General features: G+C 49.2%; 2 protein-coding genes across 2 annotated transcripts; both read right to left on the bottom strand.

Annotated features, from left to right (window-relative positions):
- Window positions 1-2,489: 2,489 nt before the first annotated feature.
- On the bottom strand, window positions 2,490-4,064 carry INHBE (inhibin subunit beta E). Its single transcript, XM_065888021.1, has 2 exons — window positions 3,492-4,064; window positions 2,490-3,247 (listed from the first exon to the last, which is right to left on the bottom strand). Exons 1-2 carry the CDS (start codon window positions 3,787-3,789, stop codon window positions 2,490-2,492), a joined length of 1,056 nt encoding a protein of 351 aa, XP_065744093.1. The 5' UTR covers window positions 3,790-4,064.
- Window positions 4,065-8,675: 4,611 nt separating this feature from the next.
- On the bottom strand, window positions 8,676-17,879 carry INHBC (inhibin subunit beta C). Its single transcript, XM_065887938.1, has 2 exons — window positions 17,362-17,879; window positions 8,676-9,573 (listed from the first exon to the last, which is right to left on the bottom strand). The coding sequence occupies exons 1-2, from the start codon at window positions 17,672-17,674 to the stop codon at window positions 8,828-8,830; spliced, it is 1,059 nt and encodes a 352-aa protein (XP_065744010.1). The 5' UTR covers window positions 17,675-17,879; the 3' UTR covers window positions 8,676-8,827.
- Window positions 17,880-23,732: the final 5,853 nt, after the last annotated feature.

Here is a 23,732-nt window from a genome sequence, read left to right on the forward strand (position 1 = left end):
GGGGGGCGGAGGGGTGACGAAAAAACTCACCCGAGAAAAATAATATTGGAAGTAGGGTCGTCGACTTTAGTTGGTGCTAACTGAGCATTCCATAACTATCCTGTAGTTTTTCTGCCGGCCTCACCCTTTGGATAGAACATGAAGGGGATGGGACAGATTTGGGGTAGAAACAGGATTGGGATAGAGTTGGGTTGGGAGCCCTGGTCGGAAGGTGAGGGGTCCATGAAGCATAAAAGGGAGGAGCAGCGGCTGAGGCTCTGGGTGCAGCGCAGGGCCTGTGTTCACAAAGGTGCTAAGGAGCCCTGAGACTGAAGCACTGTTCCCGGAGAACTCCTACTTTCCTTCATCTCGGAGTTCTGGAGACTGGGGCCACCTCTGCACCTCTACGCGGCACTCTCTTTCTGCTCTTCAAGGCTGTCTGCTCCCTCTGCTGGTCTTTCTGTGACATGACACCTTCTTCGAGTCTGACTGGAGGCAGAGGAGACTGGGGGGGAAGTGAAGGAGTAGGAGGCTTAGGTCCCCCCACCAAAGCCCAGCTGGGAGCCCATGCAGGGGTTGCATAAGCCCAAAGAAACAGAGGGGCACACTGACAGAGGCTGCTGCTGCAGAGTGGTAGTGTCTGATAGGGGAGTGCCCTGTCCCTTTGGACTTGTGTTGCCATGGTTACCGGATGCAGGGGAAGGGGCAGCTATTTTAATCTCTCTGAACTTTCTTTATGAGAAAGGGGAGAAGGCATGGTGGGGGAAAGGAGCCCCTTCTTTTTCTGTCACCCCTCAGATAGCCCTCCCACATCCGAGTTCTGCTTCCAAGAACCACGCCTCCTTGGGTCTGGAGAGTCAGTCAGTTAACTGTTCAGTGTGAGGGTCAAGGGGAAAGGTGAAGCTAGGAAGAGGTCTGAGGCCTGAAAAATATATGTATTAACTGTGGGAGGACAGATAAGGAGTCCTATTTTAGCCTCCCTCCCCCACATGACTTTGACCCAGACAGTTATACCCAGAGGGTCAGGCAAGATCAATGATAACTGGAGAAGAGACCTTACACATGCCCCTTCCAGGGAGCTCTTTTTTTTTTTTTTTTAATTTATTTTTGGCTGTGTTGTGTCTTTGTTGCTGCTCTCAGGCTTTCTCTAGTTGCAGCAAGCAGGGGCTACTCTTCGTTGCAGTGCGCGGGCTTCTCATTGCAGTGGCTTCTCTTGTTGCGGAACACATGCTCTAAAAGCGCAGTCTTCAGTAGTTGTAGCACACGGGCTCAGCAGTTGTGGCACACGGGCTCTAGAGCACAGGATCAGTAGTTGTGGCACACGGGCATAGTTGCTCCACGGCATGTGGGATCTTCCCAGACCCCACGGTATCAAACCCGTGTCCCCTGCATTGGCAGGTGGATTCTTAACCACTGCGCCACCAGGGAAGTCATAGGGGAGCTCTTTAGAGCGCATTGCTTTCTCCTCCCCACCCAGGACTCTAGATCAGCAATTCTCAAACAATTTGGCTTCAATGTCCCTTTACATTCTGAAAAATTACTGAGCTTTTGTTTATGTGATTTATATCAATTTACCATATTAGAAATTAAAACTGAAAAAAAAGTTTGTAACACAAGAATACACAAGCACACATCCCATTAACAAAGATGTCAGGAATGTGATGTAATCTCATGTCCTACAGTCTCTGGAAAACTCCACCGGAGGCTGTGGAGATATTGAAAATTAAAAAGGCATATAACATCTTAGTTTTATTATGAAAATCGTTTTGACTACATGAAAGGGTCTCAGAGACCTCCTGGAGGTTCCCAGGCCACACTCTGAGAACAATGGCTCTGGACCATCATCCCAGCCCTTCTTTATGACTCACACTTGTTGATTTTTTTTTCCTCATTTTTATTAGGAAAGTATAAACATTTGCCTCCCTGCTGGGTCCTGCCCCCCCCCCCAAGAAAAACCAGAGAACTTTTCAGGCTCAGCACTCCTCTCTCTGGACTCCCGTTTCTGGGGCTCTCCCAAACACCTCCCGTCAGCCCCTTTCCCAGCTCCCTCTTGAGCCTCCCTTCAAGCACTTCCACAGCCCTTACACTTGGCCAGCCTGTTTCCCCCAATCCCAAGCCCAATGGGCCCTTGGTCTGCTTCTTCCTTCCCTCACTTGAGGACTTTCCTCTGGAGAGACTAAGTGATTTTTCTCTGCCTTCTCTTTCCCACCCTCCCTCCCTCACCTCTGCCATCTTCTCAGATGGCTTAGGGTAGGAAATCATACTTTCTGGGTAGACTCCTTTAGAGGACACACTTTCCCCATCTCCCCACACATCAACCAGCCTGGGATGTGCCAGAGTCTGGACAAGAAAATGCCCATTTAGGTCCCAGAGGGGTCAACCCATTCATATTGCCAGGTGACCCACTGGATGAAGGTATGGGTCAGGAATCTGATGCCTCCAGACACAGATGCCCTTTGCCTAGGAACCCCTAGTTTGATCTCTTCACTCCAAACCCCCAGGTCCTCTCGCTAGCTGCAGCCACAGGCCTCTACCACCATATCTGGCACATCTGTCTTGACCACGTTGCCATCACGGTCAAGGTAGAGGAGAGAGAGAGGCCTTCGGGCAGTAGGGACACAACAGGAAGTACCCAAGGGCCAAGGGTTGTTGGCCTTGAGGAGGCTGAAGACAGCAGAATGGAAGGAGGCAGCAATGCCTGGGCTGCCAGCCAGGTGCGGGGGACACTGCCCACTGCAGTAATTCAGCTGGTACCCCTCAGGCTGCAGGATCCAGTCCCGCCATCCCAGTTCCTGGAAGTCTACATAATGGTCTCGCCTACAGCATAAGGGGGTTTCAGGCTCACAGCTGGGGGTCCTCCTCCTGGCCCGGCCTGCTCCAGCCTCTTTGGGACGGGTCTTCAGCTCCAGGAAGGGCCGCTGCTCTCCCGCTGTGTCCAGGAGCTGCTGAGTTTGGGGGGCAGCTGTGCTGTTGCCTTCTAACGGTCTGCAGTCCAGTAGGAGTCTCAAGACACCAGACTCCTCATGCCTCAAGCCACTAGAGGGCAGAGTCAGGGCGTGCCAGCCCGGGGCCGTCAGTTGGTGCTCAGCCAGGAGGACGTGGGACCCTCGGCGTCTCCTCCTAGGGCCCCATCGGAAAATCCTCAAGGAAAGAGTGCCAGGAAGGGTGGGGAGCACGTGCAGCCAGAGGCGAGCGTGGTACAGGTGGTGGGACCGTGGAGTGGACAGGTAGAAGGTGAGCGTGGAGCTGCAGGTGGAGGCGGAGGAGTCTACCGGGAAGATGGAGAAGGGATTGAGGACTGCAATCGGAGATGTGCTGTCCCCTGACGCTCCCGCAAACCCTGCCAGCTGCTCCCCCTAGCTCCCACCTTTAGAGGAAGCAGGGACTCCGAGGCCAGTCCTGCTCCAACTCTTCCTCTTCCTCCTGTGCCGCGCTCCCTCTGCTTCTGCTGTCATTCTCCCCTCCCTTCTCCCTTTCCCCGCCTGCTCTCTGCCTGTCTTTCCCTCACCCACCTGTGATGGCAGCAAAGCTGATGACCTGCTCCCCATTCGCTGGAACCGCACTTCCCCGCTGCAGTCTCCGGAGGGCTCTGGTCAGCGCTGCCTGGGGTAGAGGATGAGTTATTATGGGACGACCGGTCAGGTGTAGCCCTTCGAGGATCTGCTGCTTGGCTAGCTCAAGGACCAGAGCTCGTTCTGCTTGGGGTGCCAGTGTGGGGCCTCCACAGGAGGGACACACAGACCCTGCCCTCTGTGCCCACACCAGTGCCCACAGCAGCACCAGCTGGAGCTGGACATCAGAGAGTCCCATGCTCCTGGTGAATGGCCCTGGGTCAGGTCGGGAGCCTCGGATGGCTGTAGCTTCTGTTGAGTCTGTTGAGTCTGGTTGCGTGGAGGCCAATAAGGGCACGGTGGCAGCAGACAGCAGTGCCACACCTACCCTTGGCCAAGGGTAGAGCCACCTGTCTTCTGTTGCCTGGGACTCAGGAAGGCAGACAGTGGACGGTCCGATGGGTAGCTGTGTTCAGTGTAGTCTGCCAGTTTGACCCTCACAGCTCATGTCTGGCTACTGACTGGGGCCTCTCTAGAGCCAGCAGCCTAGGGCTCCCTCACCTAGTGGTCAGCAGGCAGACCTACCCTCTGAGCCCCAGGATTGGCCAACTGTGCTGCCCATCAGGTCCCTGCAGGGGGTGGAGGTTCCCCCCTGGAGCTCAGGTTTCACCATCTGGCCCTGGTCACGGAGCTTGAGGCAGGGGTATGGGGGTGGGGGGGCTATGTGGACACGCATGATGCAAGAAGGAGGATGATTTCACATGCTCAGTCCCCAAGGTCTGGGGCTCGGGGGAGGGAACTCCATACGAGCAAGGTGGGAAGGGCAGTTTCCCCCATACCTACAGTCTGTCTAGGTTGCCCATCCACCACTACTGCAGCAGTTTCCACGAGGCAGCTGGGAATCCCAGTGGTTATTTCTCTGGGCTGGAAGGTGAACTCTGGTCTTTTTATTTCTAGCAATGGGGCTGGGACAGTGGTGAGAGGCTGGGGGTGGGAGGAACGGAGTCCTCTTGCCCAGGGCAAGGTGGCAGTGCCACGGGGCACAGAAGTCACCCCCTGACCTTGCCTGTGCTGACCGCCCAGAGTCCAGTTGGACTGGAGCACAGTGTGGACGAGGGCTGGAGCATTGGTGGGGGGGGGGGTAGCATGTTACTGTGATGTCTGGGGAAACCTGGAGAGGTGGGGGTAGTGGTGATGCAATCTTACAGCAGGGCAGAGTCCATCAAGGATGGCAGAGGGGCATGGGAGTTGGAAGGGCCTGTCCCCAGCTGCTGGTTCTCTTTCAGGGCACTGTAAGAACTGCCTAGATTTGGGATATCCTAGAAGTGGTGCCAGCCTCTGTTCATGGTGGTGGGAAATGGAAGGTTTATGGACTTTTTCTTTTTAATTAATTAATTTACTTTTGGCTGCATTAGGTCTTCGTTGCTGCGTGAGGAGGCTACTCTTCATTGCAGTGCGTGGGCTTCCCATTGCGGTGGCTTCTCTTGTTGCCAAGCACGGGCTCTAGGCATGCGGGCTTGGTAGTTGTGGCGCACGGGCTTAGTTGCTCGGTGGCATGTGGCATCTTCCCGGACCAGGGAACAAAGCCGTGTCCCCTGCACTGGCAGGCGGATTCTCAACCACCGTGCCACCAGGAAGCCCAGGTTTATGGACTTTTAAGAACAAAGCATGACCAGTACAGCAACCTTAGTCCCAACCCCAGCCCTCCTTACCACACTGCCCGCTGGCTTTCAATGGCCTAACCAAGGCCTCATGCCAGCCTTTCTCCTTGTGCTCAAGTCTCTTCAAGAAGCTGGGAGGAAGTGAGTGTGATTTGGAAATGTGCCCCTATTCCAATTTATTAGTCTCCCCACTATTCAGTCAGTGGGGGCTGTCAAGAGAGACTGCTAGAATCTGGCGCAGGGGGAGAGGTGGTGCCTTGTGGGCTAGGGCTCAGTACCACCAGTGTCCACCATGTGGCAGTGCTGAGCCACTGGACAGCAGCAGGCTTGGCGCTGACCAGCTTCCCAGGGAAGGGGCTGCTCTGGGGAGTGGAGAGATTCAGAGCACTTCCCAACCTCTTACTCTGGGGACCCTGCCTCTACACCAGAAGACAGAGAAGCTGGTCCCTCAGCTCTCTCCCCTCGCCACTGCTGGAGAGCAGAAGCTGTCGTCAGGACCACATCACTGCTAACTTCGATTTGGTTTTGGATCTCATCGCTGCTGACACGTGGCAATGCAGCGTGGTGATGGGTGCCAGGCTCTTCCTAGAAACTTAGGGCACCTGTGGTGGGGAGGGGGCCGAGGAGACTTTTAGATGCTCCTCTCCACCCTAGGTCTTGAGTCATATTCAAGCCCATCTGTCCAGGGCTCTCCCCAGCTCCCTCTCTATCGTGAGTGACAGCCCTCTACCCCCTGGGGTCTGGACCACAGAACTGCAAAGCAGAGGTTTCTGCCCATGGTCTCAGAGGGCTTACCTGTGGGTGAGCCTGAGTCAAGCGAAGCAAGAGGAAGTGGCTGCAGGAGTCATTGACCCCATCTCTCCCCTTCCCTCTGTGTCAGATGCCCCCAATTTCCAGTTCTTCCTACCCTCTTTCTGCTGTGCCTGGCCTGCCCCTACCTCCTTACTGACACTTACGTCAGAACCCAGCTATAAATATGCTCTTAGCATCTTAGTCACTTTTCTCAAGAAGTGCTCCCAGGTTATAAATACCCCAGCCATCTGCCTCCCAGGCCCGCCCTACCACCAACCTGGTTGGGGGCTGGGGGGTAGCGACAGGCTTGAGGGTGGGTAAGGAAGTAGAATGAGGGTGGGTAAGGAAGTAGAAGGAGCCTGAGCGATTATCTTGCCCGAAAGAGAAAAGCCTGACCAAGTCTAGAGTTAGGGGCCAGGGAGCTCTGGAAGAAAAGGTTTGGAAGAAGACAATTCCACTCTTTCTCCTTTTTGTCAAAGACAGAGCCAAAAAGGAAAAGGAATAATACTGATCCTTCTAAATTTAGTTTATTTTAAAATTTTCTATTTTGTTCATCTTGTATTTTTTTGCATTGATTTTGATTTTTTAAAATATTGCATTAAGATCCTATTTATCTTGACTGATGGATTTTTTGGCATCCCCTTAAAATTCTGCCCCCAAGGCAAGAGCCTCGCTTCTCCTCACCTTAGTCTTGGCCCTGGGGACTGAAGCTATAGTTGGAAGGAGGTAGGTTAGATCTGGGGGACGGGTGGATTGGGGGTGGGAGACAGCGGTGGAAGGGGGAGGCAGAGCCACCAGAAGACTTCCTTAGATTCTCTGCTTAGATGAAGATTTCCTCAAGTCAAAGTTGGGATAACTTCCATGAGTTTGGTCCTGAAGCCCCACAGCTCAAATTTGCAGCCCCCCAGGAGGTCTCTTTCAGACTTTCTCCTTTTAGGGTTCCATTTCCAAGGACCTCAGACCTAGATAGGAGGGGGTTACATGCTGAGCAAACACTGACATCATGTTTCCCAAAGGACACATGGGTTTTGCGCAAACTCGGCCTTGGGCTGCAGACAATATTGACCCCATGGTTCAGGGCTGTCCAACCAAAGGGAGGAGATGGTGGGGGAAGAGGGCAAAGGTCTAGAGAGGACCCAGTCTCAGAGCAAATGTCCCCCTCTCCTCACCCCAGGCCTTCCTTTTCTTCTCCTTGTCCCACTCAAACGGCCCTTGGCCAGTTCCAGCTTCCAGACAGGACTCCTGGCTGGAGCCCTGGGGGTGAGTGAAGGGAAGGCAGCCAGCTGGGAGCCATGCCTCTGCCTCCTCCCATGTGTGTGCCCTCAGGTTGTCACCTACTTGCTGACTGAGCAGTGATCTGTCTCATTTCTTGGAGCGAGGACAGAGAGAGGAGAGGAGCAGGTAAAACCCAGGTCTTTATTAGCCATAAGACAAGCAAAGATGGTTCTGGGAGGGAGGAGGGGGGCTAAGAAAGAAGAGGAAGCAGGCTGGCGAAGGAAGAGTCATGATGTGTGGGATGGACGTAATAGCTCAGCCCTAAGGAGGCTGTGAGGAGAGAAAAGTGGGCAGGGCAGGCAGGCTCTGTGTCATCTCGGGTGTCAGTCAGGGTTCTGGCAGGACATAAAAGACCCACTCAGCTGTCTGTGTTTGCATCACTAAGAAGACTTAATGAAGGACTTCTTTACAGAGGTATGGGCAGGGTTAAGGGAACCAAGGAGGGATATTGAAGCACCCAGGGACCGGCAAGAATGGAAAGCCATTATAAGCCCATATCGTGGAAACAGTGAGATCAGAACTTAGGCAGAGCCGGAGCCATGGAGCGGGTGGGGAGCTAGACAGGAGCTGTAGGGACATGGATGCAGCCATAGTCACACAGAACCATGGAACCTAGGCAGAAGGAGGAGGAATAAGAAACACTCTGACCTCTGTCTCCTCCTATCCTTTGATCTTCTGCCTGTGTCTCCTCTTAGTCAAACTCAGCAGGAAGCCAGGGGCCAAGGGAACTCAGGTGAGTCAGACCCCAAGGGTACGGAGCAGGACGGAGGACAAAGAGTGGATAAGAGTGTGCCAAGAGGGCCTTTAGCAGCCCATTGGGCAAGTAAGAGGGAAAGGGCTCAAGACATGGAGAGGATCGAATGTTTGGTGAATCTAAGGAAGGGCCTCTCTGGAGATCCAGAAAGGCAGAGGAAGGGGCTGGGTCAACTCATCCTGGAGTGGGGGACATTGAGTAGAAGGGGCAGGGATGCATAGGGGATTGTGGGCTGGATTAAAGTTGGGCTATGGAGGGCTTCCCTGGTGGCACAGTTGTTGAGAGTCCGCCTGCCGGTGCAGGGGACACGGGTTCGTGCCCCGGTCCGGGAAGATCCCACATGCCGTGGAGCGGCTGGGCCCGTGAGCCATGGCCGCTGAGCCTGCGCGTCCGGAGCCTGTGAGGCCACAACAGTAAGAGGCCTGCGTACCGCAAAAAAAAAAAAAAAAAAAAAAAAAGTTGGGTTATGGGTATCTGTCTGGGAACCAGATGGCACTGCTCATGGTTGGAGGTGGATGAGAGTCCCTAGGGTGGCGGTTGAGGGAGCGTGGAGCTTGGAGCTTGCTGGAGGGACTATACTCTAGGAGAGGGGCTGGTCATTATGAAGATGGTACAGTGACTCTCCTTAGATGACAGTGCTTTGATGAAGATCTCCTCACGTCAAAGTTGGGATAATTCTCATAAGTTGCTCAGGAAGAGGGAGTCCATCTTCTGGACAGAGGCAGTAACGGGGCTGCCCCCTCCTCTCAAGGAAGAGCGCCTCCGTCAGGGCATGTTTGCCTACCCCACCTCGGGCTGCCTGTACCACACACAGACTAACTGCACCCACACGCCTCTACCACCATGTCAGGTATGTCAGTCTTGACAATGTTGCTGTTCCTGTCATAGTAGAGCAGAGACAGGGGACGCCGGGCAGTGGGCACGCAGCATGACCCCCCTCCGGCAGTGCCCGCAGCGGTGTTGGCCTTGAGAAGATTGAGCACCGCGGTGTGAAAGGAGGCGGCAATGCCAGGCATGCCTGCCACGTGCAGGGGGCACTGCCCTGTGCAGAAGTTCATTGCGTAGCCCTCAGGCTGGATGATCCAGTCGTGCCAGCCAATCTCACGGAAGTCCACAAAGAACTCTTGTCGACAGCACATCCTGGACCTACCCTGGCAGTCGATGCCTCGCCGGCGAATGCGGTGCTTGCCCCCAACTCTTACACGGGCTGTCACAAAAGGCCTATGGGCAGCCCCACCCAGGATGACTGGGCTCCAGGCTACTCGGCCTTCAGGGACCAGCTCCAAGGTCAGGTGCCCCTGACTGCAGGCAGCCTGAGCTTCAGGCCCCAGGAGGAGCTGGTGCCAACCACTGTCATCCACCTCCAGCAGGTGCTGAGTGGCCAAGGTGAGGTTGGTGGCACGTGGGCTGAGCACGAGGACCCTCACCTTCAAAGTCCACGTGGTATTGGGAGGGAGCTGCACAAAGAACATGAGGCTGGCCTGCTGGACCTCCAGGCAGCCAACAGTTCTATCAGAGGAGAAGTGGAAATCAAGACGAATCTGGTCGATGCTGGAGAGACCTGTGGATACAAGAAGCCCCAGTCAGTGTGGCTTTCTGAGTCAATTCTACCAACTACATATCTATTCTCAGCATGCTTGAATTCCCTTTGTTCTTTCTCGACCACACTGTTGGCATTAACTACCCCTTCCTTCTTAAAAATCTCTCCTCTCTTGGTTTCCATGACACAACTCTCATGATTCTTCCTTGATTTTCTTTGCTGTCTTTTCTTTCTCTCACCATCCCTCCATCCCTCCAATGCAAGCGTTCTCCAGGGTCTGTCCTTGACCTTCATTTCCTTTTTTTTTTTTCTTGCCATGCAGCATGTAGGATCTTATTTCCCCGACCAGGGATAGAACCTGCGACCCCTGCGGTGGAAGCGAGGAGTCCTAACCACTGGACCGCCAGGGAAGTCCCATTTCCTCTTACTCTACACTGGGAGGAGCTCTGACCCACACTCACAGTCAGCCAACACAAATTTTGTGCTGGTGATTCCCAAATCTGTATGTCCAGTCCAGATCATTTTGCACCTTGGGAATCACCAAGCTTCACGCCTAAACTTCTAACTGCTTAATTTTGCCACGTCCTGCCAGCATATTAAAATCAATTTATCCCAAGTAGAAATCATTATTTCCTCCCTATGTACCTCTCTTTCCGTTCTTAGAACTGGTGGCATCATTACCTTCCTTATCACCTTTAGAAACTCCCCACAACCAGTTCCTCACCACAGTGGTTCTAACGGCTATGCATTTCTTCCTGTACCAGTTACTGTTGCCCAGTTTCCCCTCTTCATCCCTCACCTGACCTATTGAAACACATTAACTGGGTTTCTGTTCCCTCCACTCCTGCTCTTGTCAGGATCACTAACACCTTCCACGTTGCCAAATCCAATGGTTTCATCTCTTTATGTTCGTCTTACCTGACCTCTAAGCAGGTAAGATGACACAGTTAACCATCCCTTCCTTCTCGAAATACTTCCTTCTCTTGGCTTTCATGACTCTGGCCGCTCCATCTTGGTCTCTTTTGCTGACAGCTCCTCTTCCTCTGCCTGACCTCTAAATGTTGGAGGTCCTAAGCTCCCTTCTCTTCTCTATCTATATCTCTCCCAGAAAGAACCCATCAATTCCCCTGGCTTTCAATTTCATCTATATGCTGATGACTCCCAGATATCTATATCTATGGCCCTGAGCCTAGGCTTGGATATCCAGCTGCTGATCTGATATTCCACTTGGATATCCAATGCTATCTCAGACTTTTCATGTTCAAGGAAGAACTCTAGATTTATCCCCTGCAACCCAAATCTGTTCCTTCTTCAATCTTCCCCTTTCCTGTAAATGCACTGCTGAAACCAAGTCTTGCTTGCTGTCATTCCCTTCTTTGAAATTATCTGCAGACCTGTCAACTCTATCTCCAGTTCATAATATAATTTCACTTATCCCCACCTCCTCTACCATACATTAGTTCAACCTGCAATCATCTTTTTCTTGAACTATGGCAATAGCTTGCCAAGTGGTCCACTCTTGCACCCAAAACCATTCTTCACATATCAGCCAGAGTGACCTCTTTTTTTTTTTTTGCTGTGCCTTATGGCCTGTCGGATCTTAGTTCCCCAACCAGGGATCGAACCCGTGTCTGCTGCAGTGGAAGCGCAGAGTCTTAACCACTGGACCGCCAGGGAGGTCCCAGAGTGATCTTTTTATAACATAAATCTGATCAGCTTAATCCTCTCAGCTTAAAACCCTTCAAAGGCTTCCCATTGCTATTTGAATGGGAATAAAAGCTAAACCCCTTAACATAGGAAACACGTATGATTAGGCGTTCTGCCATTTAATGACTATAGTCTACCTATACTGGCTTTTTTCTGTTCCTTGAACTCACCAAACATGGATCCACCTCATGGCCTTTGCACTTGCTATTTCCCCTGCCTAGAATATCTTTCCAAGCTCTTTGAATGACTGGCTCCTTTTTGGCATTCGGCGCAAATTCACCTCTTCAGAGAGGCTTCCCAGACTAACTTAGCTAAAGCAGCCTTCGACTCTACCCTCATGTCTTTAATACATTATCCTGCTTAATTGTCTTTATAGCCACTATCACTCTTTGTAATCATCTTGGTTTTTTGTTCATTTGCTTCTCCTCCCCTCCCCTTCTACCCCTCCCTGCTCCCAGCTAGAATGTAAACTCCATGGAGGTAGAGACTGTGCCTGTATGGTTTACCACTGTATCCCTAGTACCTAGTACATAATAGGCATTCAGTTAACATTTGGTGAGTGAATGGTCTTTCATTCTTTAATTCTTATTTTACACTGATACAAGAATTATTTTCCAAAAAGGCTAGATCATAAAATTCATGGTTTCAAAAAACCTATTGATGAATAAAGCCAAACTCTTTTTTTGGGGGGGCCTCTCACTGTTGTGACCTCTCCCGTTGCAGAGCACAGGCTCTGGACGCACAGGCTCAGTGGCCATGGCTCACAGGCCCAGCCGCTCTGCACCATGTGGGATCTTCTCAGACCGGGGCACGAACCCGTGTCCGCTGCATTGGCAGGCGGACTCTCAACCACCGCACCACCAGGGAAGCCCAAAGCTAAACTCTTTTAGGAGGCAATTAAATGCCATTATGCTTTGGCCTTAGCAACCCTTATTTATTTATTTATTTTAAGTAAAGGATGCTTTATTGTGGGAATGCCACTGATACTCTCATGGGCATAAAAGAGCAGAAAATAAAGTTCATCTAGACTTAGTGTGAATTGTAAGGTCTGGAATAAGGTTGCCCTTGACAGCTCTCAGAGCCAACAAAATCTCTCTCATCTCACTCTCCCTATGTAAGTCTACTCCATTCTTCTCTTTCTGTGGATCTACCTCTTTTGTTTCCCTGTCACCTTCCTCAGGTCCCAAAATGGTGGCCCTAGCTCCTGAGTCTACAGAACCTTTAACTTAGCTCTTCCTAGCTAAGTGAACTGATCTTTCAGTGTTCCAACTCCAAAATCCTAAAAGAAGAGTCTGATTGACCCAGCTAATCTTTTCTTGCTAGGTCACTAGCACCTAACATTTAGAACCTCATAAGTCACCCCAGTTATGGTAGGCAGACACAGGACCAGCAGGGGCTGTGATAGACCATTACAGTGTTGACCCCCAGGGAACAACACCTCCCAATATTCATGGTCTTGTGCAATCCCTTCCCATATTAATTCTGGGCTTGGCGTGTGACTTGATTTGCCCAATGAGATGTAAGCAAGCATGACGCAAGCAGAAACTTAGTAAGTACTTACACTTTGAGGTAGGAAAACTTTAATGCTTTAAAGAAACTTGGGCTAGACTACTGAATGATGAGAAGTCATATGGAGAGAGACTTCGGAGAGACAATCTTAGATGTTCTAGCCCCATCTGAGTTCCTAGCTGAACACAGTTGCTTGAATGAACTCAGTTACACCACATGGAGTGAGAGAACTGTCCAGAATAAGTCCAGTCAAATCACAAAATCACAGAAACTATTGAACTTTTTTGTTTTAAGACTCAATGTTTGAGCTGATTTGCCATATTAATGGATAACTAAAACAGAAATTAGTATCAGAAGTGGGGTACTCCATAGCAAAGACCTAAAATATGTAGCATTGGCTTTGGGACTGGATGACAGCCAGAGGATGGAAGGACAGCAGGGAGACTGTTAGTGAAGTCTGGAAGGACAGTGAGGAAATTGCTACTGGAAGCTGGACAATGGGGAACCTGTGTTATGTATTAGCTATCGTCTCTGGTAACGGAAGCTAGAAATGGTAACTAACAGAATTGTGAATTTAGCTAAAGATATTTCCAGGCAGAATGCTGAAAGTGCCATTTGGTTTATTTTAGCTGCCTATGATAAGGCATTTCAGGAGTGAGATGAACTAAAGAACGAACTGTTCAATTTTCAAGCAGAATTTAGAGAAAACATTTCCAATAGGACTTGCTAGCTGGAACAACAAAATATTTTTTTTCATCCCTCAACTCTCTGTCTGGCAAAAAGTTTATCAAACTAAGAAATGGTCTCAGGGCAAAACCCAAATCCAGGGCACTGCCAGTAAAACATAGTTTCAGAGCGAAGATCAAAATAATAAAGGGGGAACTGTAAGACCCTCTGTTAAGATCTAACATCTTTGTTAAGATCTAAAACGTAGGATGTTCTGTAGACCCTCCCAACTAGACAGAGGGCTTCTAAGAATCTTAAGAGTGTTATCCCACTTGTAAGAGGGTATCCTGACTTGTAACCTAAAGAGGAGGGTCTGTCTTGATAAGAGTGGAGTGCCTTTTGTCTGAGTGAGTAGACTGTAATTTATCATTTAGAAGGCTCACAGAGTGTTAAAGAGAATTTTAATAGTGAAAGCGGCACCAGTTTGGACTAAAAGGGACAGAGATGATTCAAAATGAAAAGAAGTCTCCGGGCTCCCAACTTCTTTGGGCAACATGCAGGCTGAGAAAACTACTTAGCCGCAAACACAGGTCATTTCCTATTTAAAAGGAAAGACATCTCAGAGGGTGGCACTAAGAGCTGAGAGAATGAATCTAGAAGTCTAAGGGAGCAATGGTAGGCTCTCCTTAAGAGGAGAGGAAAATCCTACCAGTGGGCAGAACCAGGCCCTAACCAAAGGAATTCTGGATTTGGGGTAGACTGAGATATGTGCCTGGCTGGATGTCAGAATTTTCATGGACCAGTGACTGCTCTGCGTCTCCCTTCCCCATCCGCCATTTGGAACAAAAGTATCTATTTATTCCGTCCCTGAATCAGCATTGTATGTTAGGTATGTGGGAGGCAGATAACTTGAATTTGTAGGTCGTAGGCAGTGTTGTGTTGGTAAATATTTCACAACTGGATTCCAGAGGGGGGAAAAAAAAAGGCCCTGATTTGTAGAGTTTGCCAATTTCTGCGGTATAAATTCTCCCATCCCGGCCAATTTCAAACTATCAATGTGATGCCACTGGATGCACAGTTGGGAGATGTTCACCATCAGCTCTCATGAGACAGTATGAGCCAGTTTCAGGACACCATTGAAGGCTCCTACCCTAGTTTCCCCAGGGCCCCAAGCTCTCTCTCTTCATACCTCCAGCAAGAACAATTCTCAGATCTTTCTTTCACACGATGGTGGAGATGATAGCTTAAATTGGAATGAAAACTTCAAACTGAAATATTTAAAGGTAAAAGATAGAATCCAGGCATCATTCTCACCTCCAAGTTCATTTCAGGTCACGCCCCCTGCAGCCTAAATGTTGTATTCATTCATTGATTAGCAAATATGTGGAAAGTATATAGACTTTGAAGTCAGAGAGAACTGTGTCTGAATTCTGCCCCTTGTAAGCTGTATGACCTTGACCACGTAAATTATCTTCGAGTCTCAGTTTCTGCATTCTTAAGTTGGGAATGATAAAGTCTACTTTATGGAGTGATTGTAAGGATGAACTGAGAGGAGGCAGGTACACTAAATACCTGGTAACTGTCGTTACTGTCACAATGTGCCAGGAAACTGGGCTAAGTATCAGGGATACAAAGGTGAAAAAAAAAAACCAACCAGGATTTTGGTGTTCACGGTCATTTGTCCACCTTCTGCTCATCCACTCCAGACTACTTTTTAACTCTAAATGCAGTCCATTTCTTTACGCTTTTACTCATGTTTTTCCATTTAGGATGTTGCTTACCATTTTCTACCCGCTGAAGTCAAACTTACTCTCCAATGCCAGCCAATTTGCAAACTTCTTCTGAAAGACTTCCCTGACTTACCAGGTCCTAGTGAATTACTTCTGGCCCATTAAGCACTTGTGCCCTCATCTAGCATTTATTTCACTCTGCCTTATATTCTAAGTAATTTATTCCCAGCAGCAACAACTAAACCCCTCATGGGCAGTAGCTGAGTTTTCTACTTTCAGTTTCCTCCCACCTTATCCTTTCTAAGTACATTACCTGTATTAGCTCACTTAATTCTCTCAACTATCCTCTCATTATCTCTGTTTTGCAAATGAGAAAACTGACTATTAACAACCCAGGACACATAGTAGTAATAAGTGGCTGAGCAGGGAGTTGAGCCCAGTTTATCTGGCTCCAGAGTTTGTGTTCTTAATCATGAGCAGAAACCCCCCCCCTTTTTTTTTTTTTTTTTTTTTGCGGTACGCGAGCCTCTCACTGTTGTGGCCTCTCCCGTTGCGGAGCACAGGCTCCGGATGTGCAGGCTCAGCGGCCATGGCTCACGGGCCCAGCCGCTCCGCGGCATGTGGGATCCTCCCGGACCGAGGCACGAACCCGTGTCCCCTGCATCGGCAGGCAGACTCTCAACCACTGCGCCACCAGGGAAGCCCAGAAACCCCCTTTTGAACTAGAATAGGGTCTCATCCATCACTGGGGACTCTAGACATGGTCGAGCTGAACTACAGAATGGTTTAGCTGTTTATTGAGCATATACTATGTTTGCAAGAGGCAGAATGGTAGAGTGGTCAAGGTCATGGATTCCAGACCCAGGCTGTCTGGCTCTACCACCTACTGGTCATGTGACCTTGAGCTAGTTACTTAACCTCTTTGTGCCTCAGTTTCATCACCTCTAAAATGGGGTAACAATAGTATTTGCCTCACTGGCTTGTTGTGAGGCTCTCAAGGAGTTAGTATATTTAAAAGGCTTAGAACACAGTAAACACTATATAAGTGTTATCTATTTCTACTATACACTAGCCTCTGATGATAAGGTGAGGAATAAATGACAGTTCCTGACCTCAAGGGGTTGCATTCTATGGGAAGACAGACTTCATAGAAAACCTGGAAACAGGCAATTCCATAAGGAAGGTCCAGGTTCAGGGTGAGCATGTGGGGGCCACCAGAGAGTGAGCCCCTCACCTTCAGGTCAGGGTGGGTTTTTTCAGGATGGGAGTGTTAGATCTTGAAGGGAGTAGATGCTGACCAAGGGAAAGGGGCCAGGAATGGGAAAGGCCTTCTAAACCTAAGAGAGAAGAACTTGCAAGAAGCTCAGAGGCCAGAGAGATCACTTGTTTGCGTTCTGGTTCTCAGATCCTGTCTCTGAATTCTCTCTCTTTTTTGGGGGGGGGGCCGCGCCTCACAGCTTGTGGGATCTTAGTTCTCCGACTAGGGATTGAACCTGGTACTGTCCACGGCAGTGAGAGTGTGGAGTCCTAATGACTGGCCCACCAGGGAATTCCCCTGTCTCTGAATTCTTGATCTTCTTTCCAGCTGCCCACTAAATTCTCTAACCCGTCTGCCCTCTATGGAAGGAACTTTCTCGTCTTTATCCTCTATCCTTTAAATACCTTTCTGAGTCCCATTTTGGTCCTGTTCTGATGCGGGAACCCGAGGTAATCAAGGCAAGAGGACAGGAGTAGGGTGGAGAGGTATTGTAATGCCAGTGTTTTACTTTTCTCCCTTTTACCCAAATGATGTATCTGGGGGAGTGGGGTACAGAGAGGCTGGATCCCAGGGCCAGAGGAGGGACAGACTCTCTAGCTCCCAGACCCTGGTCCAAGCCCAGGAAGTGTCTGGGCTCACATCATAGTCTGTGGAAGTGTGTGGGCCTGCAGAGAGAGGAGCCATGGGAGATAGGGGCAGGCAGTCTCAAAAGAAATGAAACGTACCCACTTCCCAGGTGCCCATTGGTCAAGTCTAAACTACAAAGAGAGAGCCTGGTGGTGGGGGTGAGGGGGGAGCCTGGGATTGGGAGATTACATGCTGTGGGAGGCAAGAGTTGGGATGGTTTTGGGGAGAAAGTCAGGCGTTAGATTGGGGAGGAAGTTTTTCCCTTCCTTAAGAGACCGGGTTTGGGGGAAGATCTACAGACCAAGAACCCACCTGTCTCAGCAAAGCTGATGATCTCATACTCCTGTCCCCTGTCTGCTTCTGGAACCGCCCCCTGTGGGGACCCATGGAGGCGCTGCAGCGCAGTCCTCAGAGCAGCTCGGGACACAGGCCGGCTCAGTGTCGGGCGCTGGCTGAGGTGCAGCTTGTCCAAGATGCTTCTCTTGGCCAGATTAAGAAGCAGCTCCCGCTGGCTCTCCAGGTCCAAGGCGGGCCCCCCACATGCCAGGCACTGACTGTCAGCTCTGGGAGTGGCCACTGCGTCTGGAGCCAGGAACAGGAAGGCCAGGAGCAATGAGGAGGTCATTGCTGGGGGAGGCCTTCCTTGAGCAACACAGTTGAGATAGAGCCGCAAACCCCGGGGCTCAGGGTCTCCACAGCTGTGGTCTCAGCTCCCTCCCAGCCGCCAGGGGCCCCGGAAGGAGAGTGTGTCCAGCTGGCATTACTCCTGGTTGCAGGATATAGAGCAGTCAAACATCCAACTTGAGAGATGAAGCCAGTTACAGGTAGAACTTGGCAGAAGCCATAAAGTCAGTGAAACTACAGAGTGGGGGATGTGAGGGGAGGTTGGTTTGTTTGGGGAAAGAAATGTCCCTGGGCCAACTTTGGGAGATAGTGGGTTACCCATGTGAGCTTCCAGGCCTGGGAACAAAGGTTAGAGATGAAATTCCTCTTCAGATCAACAGCCTTGCTCGGAAGCCTGGCAGTGGGGGGTGGAGGTAGGGTGCGGAGATCAGAGGTTTTAAGATAGAATGTTAAAGAATGACCTTCAAACAAGAGGGGGGTCATTGGCAGGACTCTTTAGGTCATTGTCATGCAGGTTGTTGTTTTTTGTTTTTAATTTATTTTTGGCTGTGTTGGGTCTTCATTACTTGGTTATGGGATGCTACCCCTAGGGGTGTTATATGATATACAGTATACGTACCATTTTACCTTTCTTTTTCTTTTCTTTTGGCCGCGCTGCGCGTCTTGCGGGACCTTCCCCTCAGCTTGTGGGATCTTAGTTCCTCGACCAGGCATTGAAACTGGGCCCTCGGCAGTGAAAGCGCAAAGTCGTAACCACCGGACCACCAGGGAATTCTCCATTTTTCCTTTCTAAAAGTTGAAATTTTCTGAATTCTGAAACATGTCTGGCCCTATGGATTTTTAATGTGTAATTATAGATCTGTAATGATTATCTGAGAGTTTTGAGATTTAAATAATTTTGTAAAGCGCTTTACGGTGGCTGGAACAGAGTTAAGTGGCTTAATAAAAGTATATTATTATTCTTGTTACATAGGTTTGTTTGCGGGCCAGAGTACCCTCACCTCTAGATGTGCTGAAGAAATTCTGCCAATATTTGCCCTTCTGGACTCTCCTTTCTTAGAGGCCATGCCCCCAGTCACCATCTGTAGTACAGTTACTTAAGTCATCTCTGCTGCTGACCACTATATTCCTAGTGTTGCACATAGGACCTACAATATAATATAGGTGTTTAAAACATATTTATTGAGTGAATAAGTTCTAGAATACAGGCTTACAGGCTGGTTATAAGAAGTTACACTCAAGTCACCTTGATTGTATTTTTGTGTGTCACAGTTTCTTAGCTCTCTTCAACAAGGGCTGATCTTTTTTCTTTTTTTCTGCCGAGTGGCATGTGGGATCTTAGTTCCCCAATGAGGGATCGAACCAGAGCCCCCTGCATTGGAAGCACAGAGTCTTAACCACTGGACCGCCAGGGAAGCCCGTCTTTTTTTTTAAGCACTGTGATAGAAGTAGATTTATTATTCAGTTTCTAGTATAAATTTATTTATTTATAACATAAGGGTTTTATTGAGATATAATTCACAGAACATAAAATTCACCCTTTAGAGTATATAATTCAGGGGTTTTTAGTACATTCACAGAGTTGTGCAATCATCACCACTAAGAATATTTTCATGATCCCCAGAAGAAACCCTGTACCTATTAGTAGTCACTCTCTAATAGTTTCCCAGCCTACAGGGACTGATCTTATATCTAACATTTTAATATTCCTAGTTTCATTCATGCATATAACCTTATCTTGAGGTTGGGGGAGGTAGTTATACTGCTATTTGTTTCATGTCTTAACTACAGTATGTAGTTCCCAGACCCTCCCACATCTGAAGACTTCAGTTGCTCCCCTTCTCCCTGGCAAATAGTTGGGGAATAAGAGGTTAGCAAAAGTGGGGGAAACAGAGGAGGGCTTCTCTTAGGGCTGGATGCCTCATGTTTCTGCCTTAGCTGTTCTTCAGTTACTGCATTTGTCCCTAAAAGACCCAACTGTTTCACTCTGCATTATGACACACAGGTCCTTTGAAACCTGCCCTTTCCAGTTACATTTCTAATAATGCAGTGATTGAGAGCAGGCTTCGAAGATAAACTGTCTCAGTTCAAAATCTGGGACTTTGGTGCCTCAGGGTTCCTTACCTTACAAAATGAGCATAACAGTAATACCTATTGTTTTGAGGATTAAACAGAAATAATAGATGTAGAATGCTACATATTCTATATACATACATACATAACACAAATATTAGCCATTATTTCCTCCTGGCTGTCATTGTCTCCTGCCTCCAACTTGAAAACCTAGAACTTGCTGATTCTTGAAGGAAAGGAGAAGTTCTTACCTCTATGACCTTTCTGGAATCTCCATTCTTGCCTTTCTGACGAACTCCTACTTATATTCTTCAAGGTTAACTGAAATTTCACCTTTAGCTTCTCTGTAGCTTACTCAATCTCTGTTACATCTAGGAACTAATTGCTCCTTCTTGTGTTTCCACAGCACATTGAACACCTCTCTATTATAGCACTTACATTATACTATAATTTTTTTGTTTCCTACTGCAGTTCCTGTCACATAGTAAATATATAATGCTTAAATAGTTAATACAATGTATTAATACATTGTATTAATATTTAATACACTGCTTCTTTGAGGGAGTTGGTCAAGAAACGATGGAAATACATGTAATTAGTAGTTAGATTGATTCTGCCTAGAATGGTCAGTGTGGGGAGGTTGCAAATTTTTCTTTTTTTTTTAAACATCTTTATTGGAGTATAATTGCTTTACAATGGTGTGTGAGTTTCTGCTTTGTAACAAAGTGAATCAGCTATACATATACATATATCCCCATATCTCCTCCCTCTTGCGACTCCCTCCCACCCTCCCTATCCCACCCCTCTAGGTGGTCACAAAGCACAGAGCTGATCTCCTTGTGCTATGCTGCTGCTTCCCACTAGCTATTTTACATTTGGTAGTGTATATATGTCCATGCCACTCTCTCACTTCGTCAGGGAGTTTGCAAATTTAAGATGACTTTTTAAAAGAGAACTGTAGGTTAGAGGGTGGTGGCGGGAAGAAGTGATTTTAAATAGGATGTACTTAAACCTACTTTATCTAGCATTAAATTTTTACATCTGGAAAAAATGGACATTTACCCACCACATGATCTTTATCCATTTATACCACAAATATTTACTGCATATATGCTGTTTCGGGAGCAGGAGTCACTGTCCTAAGTGAAAGGCTACTTTGAAAGTGCTCTGTAAACTTAAATTACAGTTATTAGTATTATGTTTAAATCAAGGGTGAATCTGACAGGCTTGATGGGCTTCAGGTGACCTGAGGGTCGCAGTGGATCTGTATTGGCGGCTGAAGACCCAGGTAACGCGGGGGCGACAGAGAAAGCGCGTGTGTTGGACAGGACAGCGTGTGCGTGCGGGCTGGGGAAGTGCGTGAGTAGGCAAGCGGCGTCTGCAGGCGTGGAGACAGGCACAGGAAGCAGGGACGCTCCGGGCGCAAGACGCGGTGACGATTACGCCGGACGTGGTGACGTAGCGCGCAGGCCGCAGCGGGGGGCGGACTCTGGGCCTTTCTTCCCCTTCTGATTTTCCCCCTCCCCCCTTTTCTCCCTTTCCGGGTTTGGTTCCCCCCTTTTCTCCCCCTCTCCCCCCTCCTTCCCAAGCCCTTTCCCCTCCCCCGCCCCAGTCCCCCCTACTCCCCCGCCCTGGGCCCCGGGGAAACCCCGGCCGAGAAGAGTCCGCCCCCAGAAGCGCGCCGCCGCCGGCCGTCGGGGCCGAGCCGCAGCCGAGCGGCCGTGAGCCCGGGCGGCGGGCGGAAACGCGGGCGCCTTCCCGGCTACGGCCCGCGTGAGGTGAGGCCACCTCCCGGCCAAGGGGGCGGGCAGCGCGGGCGGCCTATGGGGAGGGGGCGTGGCGGCCGGGCGGGCGGAGGCCCCCGGTCTGGGTCCCCGAGCTGGCACTTCACGGACCCGCGGGCTGTGGGTCAGGGCCCGAGCTTCCCGTGAAGGACGGCCCCGAGGCCAGAGACGCCCCAAGTGTGTTCGGGGAGCTCAGGCGAGAAGCGAGGGGCGCGGGGCGGAGGGTGTGGGGCTGGCGCCACCTGTGGCCTGTGCGGTGGGACCTAAAAACTGTTGCGCCCTTGTGGTGCTCGGGGGTGACTAGCTCCATGTGTTTCTTGGGTCTCCGTTTTCCTTTGAGCCTTGGAAAAATGGGAGGGAAAGGTGTTGGAGTGTTTCAGATTATGCTGGTGTCCGAGTTCATTACAGGGACAGTGATTTGAGTTGGAACGTACAGGGAGATGGTTCTGGAGCTTAAAAGTTGGGCCTACGCTAAGCTCGTAACTAACTCTTGAGGCTAGTTACTCTGAAAACTCTTCTCGATTTCGGTTACCTGTGGAACCCAAAATTTCAACGTTTGTGACCATTAGCCTAGTAAGTCTTCAGAATATTTATTCACTCAGAGTGAATTGTTCTTGGATAATGATGAGAAATGATCGAATAACAGTCCCAGAGGTTCATTAAATCAAAGAGAGGTGTGGGAAAATTTAAATTCAGCTCTCAGTTGGATGAATGTCCTTTTATATGTATTTTTTCAAATAGACTTAACCAAAATTGAGAAGCCTGAGCCCTGTGTTGGTAGGCAGCATGGAGACGGGAGGAGGGAGGTGACAGGTTCCACTTCAGGAATGTCACACATTCCTTGCCTTTTTATTGTATTTTTGGATAGTCAAATTGGCACTTGAATCAGTTGTTTGTGGCTCCTCTTTCTTCCTAATGCTTTTTTTTTTTCACCTCTCGTTTTATTTCTCCTATTTTCCCCCCCTTTTTGGAGTCTGGGACATCAAGACTAAAACGGCTTAAATAGTGGTGGAAAGTGGTAGTAGTTAGTCCATTCAGTTCACTTTTAGTTGTATTTTTCCTCCCTGTTGCAGTTCTCCACAGAGTTGAGAGAACAGAGAATCTTTATTGAAGGTCTGATAACTGTCAGCGAAAGTTGTATTTAAGAGTTTAAGTTCCAGTTTCGCGTCCACTCTAGGATCTACACTGTAGATCTTCAATTTAAAACAAAAACTTTAAAACTTGCACATATAAGAATAGGGTGCCTGATTTTTTTTAATTGAAAGAAGTCTGAAGAGGAGTTGGTTACCTTCCTCTATCAGAATAAAAATCAGAGACTTTACAGTCGTCTTTAAATTCCAAGATATGTAGCAACCTCCCCCCCACCCCCCGCACCACGCTGCAGACATGTTCACTGGTCTCCTCTGTGTTCCTTGAGTACATCAGGTACACTTCTGCCTCAGCAGCTGGCACTTGGATCTTCATGGATCACCTTTTCCGTGTAAAGCTGCATAGCCTTCTACCCTCACCTTCAGGGCTTTACTCAAATGTCACTCTAACAGTGACATTTCCTCGGCTATCTAAATTCCAAAGCCATTCCTCCACATATACTTACATAAATTCCTATGCCATTTTGCTTTATTTTCCTCCTTACCCCTTATCAACCTATAACATACTGTACATATTTAGTCTCCCACATTAGAGTGTAAGTTTCATGAGGTTTAGATGGTCTTGTTTTGTTAGTTGCCGTATCCTCAGCCCTTAGTATAGCCCTTGATATGCAGTAGGTGCTCAACAAATTTATTGATTGAATAGGTAAAGAAGAGTTTTTTTTTTAAAGATTTATTTATTTTATTTATATTTTTGGCTGTGTTGAGTCTTAGTTGCGGCACGGGGTGGGGGGATCTTTGTTGAGGTATGCGGGCTCTTGGTTGTGGTGTGTGGGCTTCTCTCTAGTTGTGGCGTGCGGGCTCCAGGGTGCGTGGGCTCTGTAGTTGTGGCGCACAGCTTCCAGAGCGCGTGGGCTCTAGTTGAGGCGTGCGAACTTGGTAGCTGTGGCACACAGGGTTAGTTGCCCCGTGGCATGTGAGATCTTAGTTCCCTGACCAGGGATCAAACCCGCGTCCCCTGTGTTGTAAGGCAGATTCTTTACCACTGAACCACCAGGGAAGTCCCCAAGAAGACGAGTTTTATTCTTGAATTCTCTCATTGCCATAAATGAGA

The sequence above is a fragment of the Phocoena phocoena genome, chromosome 11, assembly GCF_963924675.1.
Source record: "Phocoena phocoena chromosome 11, mPhoPho1.1, whole genome shotgun sequence".
NCBI lineage: Eukaryota > Metazoa > Chordata > Mammalia > Artiodactyla > Phocoenidae > Phocoena > Phocoena phocoena.

Coding starts and splice junctions, on each gene's coding strand:
- INHBE (XM_065888021.1), bottom strand. CDS start 3,789: ATGGGACTCTCTGATGTCCAGCTCCAGCTGGTGCTGCTGTGGGCACTG. Junction 3,248..3,491: donor CAGCTTTGCTGCCATCACAG/GTGGGTGAGGGA, acceptor TCTTCCCGGTAG/ACTCCTCCGCCTCCACCTGC.
- INHBC (XM_065887938.1), bottom strand. CDS start 17,674: ATGACCTCCTCATTGCTCCTGGCCTTCCTGTTCCTGGCTCCAGACGCA. Junction 9,574..17,361: donor CATCAGCTTTGCTGAGACAG/GTGGGTTCTTGG, acceptor TTGTATCCACAG/GTCTCTCCAGCATCGACCAG.